Source organism: Lipotes vexillifer, unplaced genomic scaffold (assembly GCF_000442215.2).
Source record: "Lipotes vexillifer unplaced genomic scaffold, Lipotes_vexillifer_v1.1 scaffold373, whole genome shotgun sequence".
Classification (NCBI taxonomy): domain Eukaryota; kingdom Metazoa; phylum Chordata; class Mammalia; order Artiodactyla; family Lipotidae; genus Lipotes; species Lipotes vexillifer.
This window is the reverse complement of record NW_006783733.1, coordinates 1,159,185-1,169,423: the sequence shown is the minus strand read 5'-3', so window position 1 is coordinate 1,169,423 and position 10,239 is coordinate 1,159,185. Positions and strand designations below refer to the sequence as shown.

The 10,239-nt window shown below is 37.6% G+C and overlaps 1 protein-coding gene across 2 annotated transcripts in view; it reads left to right on the top strand.

Annotated features, from left to right (window-relative positions):
- The first annotated feature begins 833 nt into the window (after window positions 1-833).
- Window positions 834-10,239, top strand: part of KLHL1 (kelch like family member 1) — a 379,107-nt gene continuing 369,701 nt past the window's right edge. For both annotated transcript variants that reach the window (XM_007456373.1, XM_007456372.1), the window contains exon 1: window positions 834-2,141. In XM_007456373.1, the coding sequence (XP_007456435.1) occupies window positions 1,639-2,141 (503 nt within the window). In that variant the 5' untranslated portion in view covers window positions 834-1,638. The remainder of the gene's footprint in view (window positions 2,142-10,239) is intronic.

Genomic DNA, 10,239 nt, shown 5'->3' with positions numbered 1-10,239 from the left:
TGACCCCAGTTTAGCTTTAGCAAAGGTGTCTGGGTTCTATTTTAATTACTCCTTAAAGGAAAAGCTGAAAATTTTCTAAGTAGTCATAGCTAGAAAGGGATCATAATCCTCATCATTCTAAATATAAGGAAAAACACATCTTTCCTTCTTCAAACAAGAGATTTTTGCAGAATAGTAGCCTTTGGATATACTCATTTATTGCCTAAATTCTTCCATACATTTTATATCATGATTTATGTACTAGAAGGTTATGCCTTGAAATTTTATTTTATTTTATTTCACTTCTTGGTTTACAGAACAGCTTTCATTCTAAGGCGCCGCACCAAATACACTGATTTTGCAAAACTCGTCCCCTGCGCTAAGATGCCCATCTTCAGATTTCTACTGCGTGCCTCTGGCCCCCAGGGTGAAGCACTGCCTGAGTGCATTAATGGCAGAATCACAATGTAATTGTCAGAATGGTGGCATCATCACACTTTGACGCCAACATCCTTGTTTCTTTCTTCTCACTACAGAGAAACTAAGGCTAAAGGTTAAAGGATGTGGCTTATTAAATAATTCAAGCCATTAACCTGCAACCTGAAAACCGATGGCAGCCTGTTAAGTTTATGCTGCCATGATTCATGTTTGGTGTCTACTGATGCTAAAGCATATTGCCTGTTTGCTTTACTTTTATTGCTACATAGTAATGTAGTGAGGAAAGAGAATGAACAAAGGTGACAGGACCCACGCAAGGGGACAATAAGAGCAGCATACACACTTGCATGAAGAAGATTGAAGCCTTCCCTCCCTCCCTCCATCTCTCCGTATAGGCCCCAGTGCACATCTGCGTCACTGACGCTGGAGGAGGAGGCGCTGAGGCAGAGAGAAAATTGTACTGTGAGGACCTTGACAGCTTCACCGGCGCGGGCTTTTCTTTTTGCCTTCCTATATTTTCTGGAATAGATTTTTTTTTTTCTCTTTTACAAACTGACTAGATAAAACCATCCCTTCTCGCCTTGCAGAAGGCATTTGACTTTCTCAGAGGTACCCGCAAGCTCTCAGAGCATCCTCCGAGAGACCAGTGACAGGAGCGCAGGTGCAACGAGAAGGCGGAGGGGAGGGTGGTGCGCTTCTTCGCGACTTGGGGCTCTTTCTCTCTGCGCTCCCCAGGCACTGAACTCTAAGCTGCAAGGATAGGAGAGCCGACAGCTTCTCCACTGAGGCTCTGCCACCGGTGCTTGCCAGGGAGGTGTATCCAGCAGTCGCTGCCTCCTAAGCTTCGGAGCGCGCAGACCTCTGTCCCTCGCCCATCTCCAGCATCAGGGTCGTCCCTCCCCGCACGGTAACCACGGGGACCCCGCAAGGAGATCGGGGATTCTCAGCCCTCTGCATCCAGCTCCTTCCTCTGCTCCCCGCCGTTGAGCTCACCACGCGCGGGTCCTGCGGACCTGACCGCCGCTGAGCCGCGCAGCTCTGCTGTCCACGCTCCGCTCGTCGCCTGGCAGGGCGCGCAGCCGCCTGGTCCCGTCGGTTCCCAGGGTGCAGAGGGCGCCTCCCTCCCCCCTTCTCCAACCCCGGGCTCCGTTGGCCTCCCCCACCCGCTGATCCGTCTAATTCTGCATCCGCTGAAGCCCCTTTGCCTTCCTTGCGTCAAACATGTCAGGCTCTGGGCGAAAAGATTTTGATGTGAAGCACATCCTGCGACTCCGCTGGAAACTCTTTAGCCACCCGTCGCAGTCCCCCGGCGCTCCGGCCGGGGGCAGCTGCCTGCAAGAAGACGGCAGCAGAAGCTTTGAGCACTGGGGACCAAGCCAGAGCCGCCTGCTCAAAAGCCAAGAGAAGGGCAGCGTGAGCACTTTCTGGAAGAAGCCTTCCTCTTCTTCCTCCTCTTCTTCTTCTGCCTCCCCGTCCTCTTCCTCCTCTTCCTTCAACCCACTGAATGGCACCCTGCTGCCAGTGGCCACGAGGCTGCAGCAAGGGGCGCCCGGGCAGGGCACCCACCAGCCGGCCAGGACTCTCTTCTACGTGGAGTCCCTAGAAGAGGAGGAGGTGCCAGGCATGGACTTTCCTGGACCACACGAAAAAGGGCTTGTCTTGCAAGAGCTCAAAGTGGAACCGGCCAACTCGAGCCAGGCAACAGGTGAAGGATGTGGACACAGGTACAGTAAGTCCCCATGGGACATCCAAGCATTCCTCAATTTCCACTCGTTTCCCCCCACCCCGTGCGCTCTGGGTAGTTACTAAGTCTAAAATGTTTCAAGTTGAAAATTTTGGTTAAGAGATGCCAACCCGGTTTTTATTACTCAAGTTGCAACCTCATTAAAAGTTTCCTCCTTAGTTTCTATTGGCTAATGCATATTGCTTTTCTTTCCCCAAGTTTTCGGAGCTTAAGCACATATTGAATATATATGCATTTTGGTAACTCTCCATGTAGAGTGGTTCTCATATTTCTGAGGTTGTAGTATTCTTCTGTCATCTTCTGTCATTAAATTACATACATCAGTCTCCTAGTTATTTGATATGAGGAGGAACTTCCTTTAAACACCATTCAAATGCATCTCATATACTGGCCTAGAAACTGACTTGGCAAGTTACCTAGGATCCCTGTGGCTTGAATCTATATTCCAGTAGTAATGAGGTGGACAGTAGGCCACCAGACAGCAAGATTATCTTCTCTCTTTATTTTCCCCATGAAAGACAGTGTTACTATTCTCTATCCTAACTTCCCTTTTTATCCTACGTCATGAACAACTTTGCTTTGTTTAAAGTCTTAGAATTAAACTCTTGCTAATGCCCTTTGCACTTTTCTGTCCTGATTCGTTGTCTCGGTATGGAACTGTGTATTCTTAGTGAGCAGGTCAACAATTATTTCTTGTTCATATCTAATATTACACTTCTTTGAGTACAGTTCTTCTACTTTCAAGACTTATAGAAAACCTTCGCACACATAACCTCCTTCTGAGTTTGACATTTTCAAAGAATTGATTCATTCTACACTAGAACATTACTACTTTTGGCATATATTGATGATACAAAAAGATTTGCATTTAAATTCATATATCAGAATATATTATTGAAAAAGAAATACGGGAGAGATATAGGAAAATAATAATGAAACTTTTAATAAAATTTACCTTTCAGTAAAAATAAAAATTAGAAACAGAAGCAATGTTTTGAACTTTTGCTTGATTGAATCAACTTTTTATAAAGTTAAGTCACAAAAAGAACACATAAAACAAAATAATACCATAGGTGGTCTTCAATTATGTTGACAAATGTGAAGTTAAAGATACAAAAAATATCCTTAAAAAATTTCAATTATATGGATTATATGGATCTGAATTTTAAGAGCCTTGAACATAATCTAATATGTGACAACAATATAATGTAACATTATGATTTTAAAGACAAAGAAACTTAATTTGAAATTTTCGAGTATGAGAAAGTTTTTTCCATATATAGGCGATTAAATATAAATTTATCTATTATTCAATCAATTAAGATAATTTACCAAAATGGTTATAATTTTAAGTACTATTAATACTATGAAGTTATTTGATTTATGTATTCACTAGTGACCTATAGTTTTAGATCGTTTTTAAAAATAAAATATGTTGGGCTTTACCTCCTTTAGTTGAGGAAATGTAATTTTTTAGTTTTAGGAAATCATTCATAAACATTTAGCAACTCACCTTATATAGTTAAAAGAAAACCAGTTAGGTTAAAGATTTACTAATTACCATTTTATTGAAATTGATATTTTTGTGTCTCAGACAGTTCAGGGAATAAATAGATTTGTTTTTCAGTCTTGAGTCTCTTTTTTTTTTCAGTTTCAGTTTTAGTTTCAAGTTTGAGTCTTTTTCTTTCAGTTTTGAGTCTTCAAATCAGCTCAGATATCTGACCTTCTGGGAATATTAATGTTTAATAATGTTTACTAATTTAAAAAATTTTCTTTATAAAAATACAGTTTTAAGTAAATAAGGCATACTTGGCATGAGTAATTTCAGAAGACTTTCATGTAAATTGGACAATTTGGAAATAGAAAATATAATAAATTAAAAAATAAAACTAATAGCTAATAACCTCAGTTAGAGATGAAACATCCATCAGATTTAATTTCCAATCCCTTACTTTTGAATATACTTCAGTGTTTTTACACACAAAGGGTTGTAAATGGAAAGAATTCTGAAAATAAGCCAAGTGCCACCCCAAATCGTATTTACTTTTGGAATGAGGGTTTCCAATGAGGGCTTGCATGTGTAAAATATTGAAAATCAGGTCTAATTTTATTTTAAAATTCTTATTCATGCTTAAATCCTTTAGTTAAATTTTAATTTCTCGCTGGACAAATCAGTCAACACTGATAGTATTCTCATGGACTTTATATGTTCCTAAACATTCATAGACTACTGGTTCTGTGCTCATGATTGATTGACAACATGCTACTAAACTAAGGAATAAGCTATTATCAATATATATTATTATAATATGCAGTAAGAATAATGTTCATTTCCCAGAAAGGACAGCATTTCCAAAGTTAAGTATGGAATGGAAAACAGTATGTAAAATAATTCAATAATGTGGATTTACTTTGGTTTCTATCATAATCCATACAGGAAATCTACATATTGTACATAATGACCAATGAACACGTGAAGTATATAAACCTGCATGATCATTTTGATTACTTGGTTCATTACTCTATCACCGTTCTATGATATCACATTTGATATTTAGCATTTTGTTTCATCAGTTCTGACCATTATGCTAAATTAATCTTCACGTGTAAAGAAGAGTTGGCTCTTTTTCTCTTCCTTCATTTTCTGATCTTCTCTTTATTCATTTGGTCTCATATTAGTTAAGAACATTGTTTTAGATAAGCATAAGTAACTCAGTTGGTTTTATTTGCTGTTCAAACAGCAGCTGGAAGTTGCTCAGCAGAAGGCTGCTCTTAATCTCAGAATTCTGGAAAGGTCAAATTATCATGGAGTTGGAACATAAAGGTAGAAATAAGACAGTAGTAAACTGATTTACTGCTGAAACCCAGACTTTATCTTATCCCACTCCCCCAGACACACATAAACAAATCTCAGTATTCTACTACCTTAACCATGACACCATTAAGAATGCTAACTCTTATAGTAATAGGCTCTTGCCCTATGCTATTAATCCTTTATTTTTTCTACTTTACTGTCTGAATGTAATTGTTGGAGAGTGTATCATTTCCTAGCCATTCAGATCACTATATATTTTTGATAAGCATATTTTTTGTCCAAAATTCTATATGTAGTAAACTAAGAAACCAAAGAGAAATATTTCTATTCTTGCAGTTTATAGTGATGTGAGTAGGAGAAAAGATGTCGTGTTTAACTACTTGCTTTTTTAGTTTTCTCAGTTCTCACAGAGTGCAGGCATCTATTTCCATGGTTTCAGTTACCACCCATAAACTGTATTTTAGAGCTGCATCTCAAAACCTAGACTCTGCCTCCCCACACCCACAACCCCCTCTTCTCCCACGTCCCCCATGAGCTCGGGTCTCACACATCCACTTGACCTTTCTGGTAAATATCACAGATACAATATAAATACAGCACACACAAAACTGAGCTCATAATCTCCCTTCTCTCTTGCTCAATTTTCTTCTTCTCTATCTCAGAGAATAGCTCGCCATGCATTAGGTTGTGCAAGCCAGAAATCCAGGATCATATTTACCATAATTCTCTTTCCCCTGATTTTCAATATTCCACCAAGCCCTGTCACTTTTCCTTCAAAAATGTCCTCCCCTATGTCTGCCTCACATCTCTCCATATCCATTGTCCACACCTAATTTTAAAATACTGTCATCTTTCAACTCAACTTCTGCAACTGCCATCTGCATCCTCTTTCCTCATTGATTTTACCACCTGTAATCCTTCCTCCACACCAGAGTCAATGAAAATTTATAAGATAAAAATCTGAACATTTTCCCCATATCCTGGCTCTCCTTTTATTTTTCAAAGTATTTCCACCACTCTGACCACACTGTCTCCTGGTCAGTTAAGCCCTGAAAGAGCTGAACCTTGTCTGACATCCAGGCCCTTCACTCATCACAACCCCACCATTCTCCCCTGTCTTCCACAGGCAACATTCTTCTTTATCATTTTTCTCTGCCTTTGGGCCTCACAAAATTAATTCCTTTCCTTATTACATAGTGGTTCTCCTTCCCTCAATCCACACTTTTCTGTATTCATTCTTATTCATTACTGAGATGTCTTGAATAAAAGTTCTGTACCTTTCTTAAAAAAGTGTTCATTGATCCCCCAGGAAAAATCATTAAAAATTTTTAAAATTTATTTTATCCCCTTATTTTATGTTCTTAGAGTAAGTGTCCTCTGTCTTCAATTTCTTATTGTAGCCATATATTAATATCCATGTTTCCTTTTTTGTTTGTCTTTAACTACAATTGCCCAGTGGACAAGATGTTTCTGTTTTGCTTATTATTTTATCCCTATCATAGAGCATGTAGTTACTCAATAAATACCACTGAGTGAATATATATTTGTCATAATCATAATGAATGACATTGATTAAGAGCTTGCTGTCTTCCAGATATCAAGCTGAATATTTATATTGTGGAATTTAATATTCATAACAGCCCTAGGATACTGGTACAATTATGGATCCCTTTGTTAAAATGATTACATAATCATTTTATGATTATGAGAAAACTGAGATATAGACAAGTAATTAAGTTGCCCCAAACCACAGGATTGTAAGTAGTATAGCTAGATTTTTAATCCTTGCACTCTCACTCCTGACACCATATTCCAGGTGATTTTGCCAACTCTTCTTTACCTCTGCTTAAACAAACAGAACAGAAGAAGAAAGGCTCCAACCAAGATTATGCTGAAGCAGTTCTCTTGTTCCTCTGGTGGAAATTATGCTTGTGTCTGAATGTTTAAATAGATTCTTTAAAATGATAGTGATGGACATGCTTGAGAAAGCTCAGTCAAGGAGGACTTGGCCCAAGTTAAAAAACATTCAGTTATTTCCTGAATTATGGTTCATTCAGTGTATTTTACTTTTTAATTAAACAAAAGTATGAGGAAATAACCTAGATAGGGAAAAATTATTTAAATCTGTAATCCAAAAGAGAGCATTATGATAGAAACTCTCCTTCTGAAGTTCAGAACAATTGATACAGAGAAGTGTCACAGACAGAGAGCATATACCATTAGAATCACATGGTCGTATTTGTTTAGAATAAAAAGAAAGCAGCCTTGCTTCAGTCAAAAGAAAAAAGAAAAATTTTAAAAATGGCAAAGCGCTATTTCTTCAGGAAAGTAGTTCTCAAACTATTCTTCTATGGACACTAAATTAATATAATGTTCATATTTTCCCTATGACCTCAATTTCTTAGTGAAAAAGTGTATAGAGTAATTTTACTCAATTTTATGTCTTCCTTACTAATTTATTCTAGGCTTGGGTATTATACAGCCTATTAGAATTTAAGTCAGAACTAGCAAAAGACAATAGCTTGTTTGGGGAAAGTTTTTTTTTTTTTACTTAACTTAGGATGGGTTTACCAATATTATATATTGTTTGCAAAGAGGTCCACAATTTCCAGGTACACTCCCCTCTGAGCAAATTTGCTTCAGACAAACTAAGAAGATCATAAAAGAAAAGGTAATAAGATCACTAGGTTGGATTTTCAGGTACGCAAAACTCCACAGCTATCTGAGAGAAAGATGTAAGTATATTGGGTTAGCCAAGAAGTTCATTCTAGTTTTTCTGTAACATCTTGTGGAAAAACCCAAATAGACCTTTTGGCCAACCCAATAAATGCAAGATGAAATAAATAGAATTCTTAATTATAACAAACAATAAAAGCTCTACAGTAATTGAAGAACCATATTCTGGCTTTCTTTGATAAATTGCTAATGAATACTTTGTAAACTATATCATTAACCACTTTAAGGTACTACTTTAAATAATTTAAAAATAATAAAGAAATCCTCCCTATCCAACATTTGGTTAATATAGAATATACTATTGATCAGATATTTATTTCATTGGTTTATTTTTCCTAAGTCTCAAAAGATAATTTGTGTATCTGGAGGATGATATGCTTCTAACAAGTACATGTTAATTCAAATTTCATTGTTTTTGACCAAGAGCTCTTATAGAATTTACAGAAAACTTAGATCTGCAGGGTATTTTAGAGTTATATCAAGTTTCTGAACATGAAAATGACAACATTTTAAACAGAGTCTCATAGTAATGAGTCTCTTTTGATTTATTTTAACATCCAAAATAACTGTAGGTATTTTTGTAGTAGCTGTAAAAACAAATGCTCTGGAATTTACATATTAATTTAGACCAGATAATAATTAATTTACCTTTCTGCATTTAAGATAAGGTTATTCAAAACTTTGAAGAAAACATCTTATATGGACACAGATAATCTGAGCAGAATTAAATATTCCAAAATCTTATAAGTCAAGTATAGATTAAAAAAAGAAGGGCTTCCCTGGTGGCGCAGTGGATGAGAGTCCGCCTGCTGATGCAGGGTACAAAGGTTTGTGTCCCGGTCCGGGAAGATCCCACATGCCACAGAGCGGCTAGGCCCGTGAGCCATGGCTGCTGAGCCTGCACATGCGGAGCATGTGCTCCACAATAGGAAAAGCCACAACAGTGAGAGGCCCGAGTACAGCAAAAAAAAAAAAAAAAGAAAGAAAAGGAAAGAAAATCTATTGAACAATATAGGTTTGCTACTAACAACCTTTGCTGACTTTTCTGGCCAGGACTTGAAAACAGATTGATCTAAGTACTTACGAAAGCATAGTAAAGTTTAACTTGACCAGAGAAAATGTGTACTGTGATTTTAGGATCCCAGGAAAAAGTCATTTTAAATGGTAAGCCAATGAGACAGATCATTTTGGCTGAAGATCATGTCACAGAAATCGTACTTAAAAGTAATCTGAGGGTCATCAATAATAGTAAAGAGTGGAATCAGTTGATGTTAGTTCTAAATTCAGCTTTTCCTATCACCTAGGCAGCCTTAGTCCAACTCTGATAATTTCTCATAGAAAATCATTCAGTTTAATTTCCTATCATACTTTTTTGTGACACTGTATCTTGGTAGATCATTTGGACTCCTTTTTTCTTACTGATATTGCTAGATGTTTACCCATGTGAATCAGCATTTTCATCTTGGCTGAAATATGATAGAAAAACTTTAAAAATGGGATCATAAAATTGCGAGAGTTTATACTACAAAGGAAGGGAGAATACAATACAACTATTTTATAGTTCTTCAAGAGGTGAATGCCAAAATCTATTTGTATCTACAATAAAGTATGTGATTTGGTTTGGTTTATTTCTTTAGTAGATTCTGATTATACTGAGCTCGGCCCACCAGAGCAACACCCAGCTCTACCCAACACCAATCCCTCCAATTAGGAAGCTTGCACAAGCCTCTTAGATAGATTCATCCACCAGAGGCCAGACAGAAGAAGCAAGAAAAACTACAATCCTGCAGCCTGTGGAATGAAAACCACATTCACAGAATGATAGACAAAATGAAAAGGCAAAGGACTATGTACCAGATGAAGGAACAAGATAAGCCCCAGAAAAGCAATTAAATGAATTGGAGATAGGCAACCATCCAGAAAAAGAATTCAGAATAATGCTAGTGAAGATGATCCAGGACCTCAGAGAAAGAATGGAGACAAAGATGGAGAAGATGCAAGAAATGTTTAACAAAGACCTAGAAGAATTAAAGAACAAAAAAAAGAGATGAACAATACAGTAACTGCAAAGAAAAATACACTAGAAGGAATCAATAGCAGAATAACTGAGGCAGAAGGATGGATAACTGACCTGGAAAACAGAAAGGTGGAATTAACTGCTGCAGAACAGAATAAAGAAAAAAGAATGAAAACAAAGGAAGACAGCATAAGAGACCACTGGGACAACATTAAATGCAACACCATTCACATTATAGGGGTCCCAGAAGGAGAAGAGAGAAAGGACCTGAGAAAATATTTGAAGAGATTATAGTCAAAAACTTCCCTAACATGGGAAAGGAAATTTCTACCTAAGTCCGGGAAGTGCAGAGAGTCCCAGGCAGGATAAACCCAAGGAGAAAAATGCTGAGACACATAGTAATCAAACTGACAAAAATTAAGGAAAAAGAAAAATTATTAAAAGCAACAAGGGGGCTTCCCTGGTGGCGCAGTGGTTGAGAGTCCGCCTGCCGATGCAGGGGACACGGGG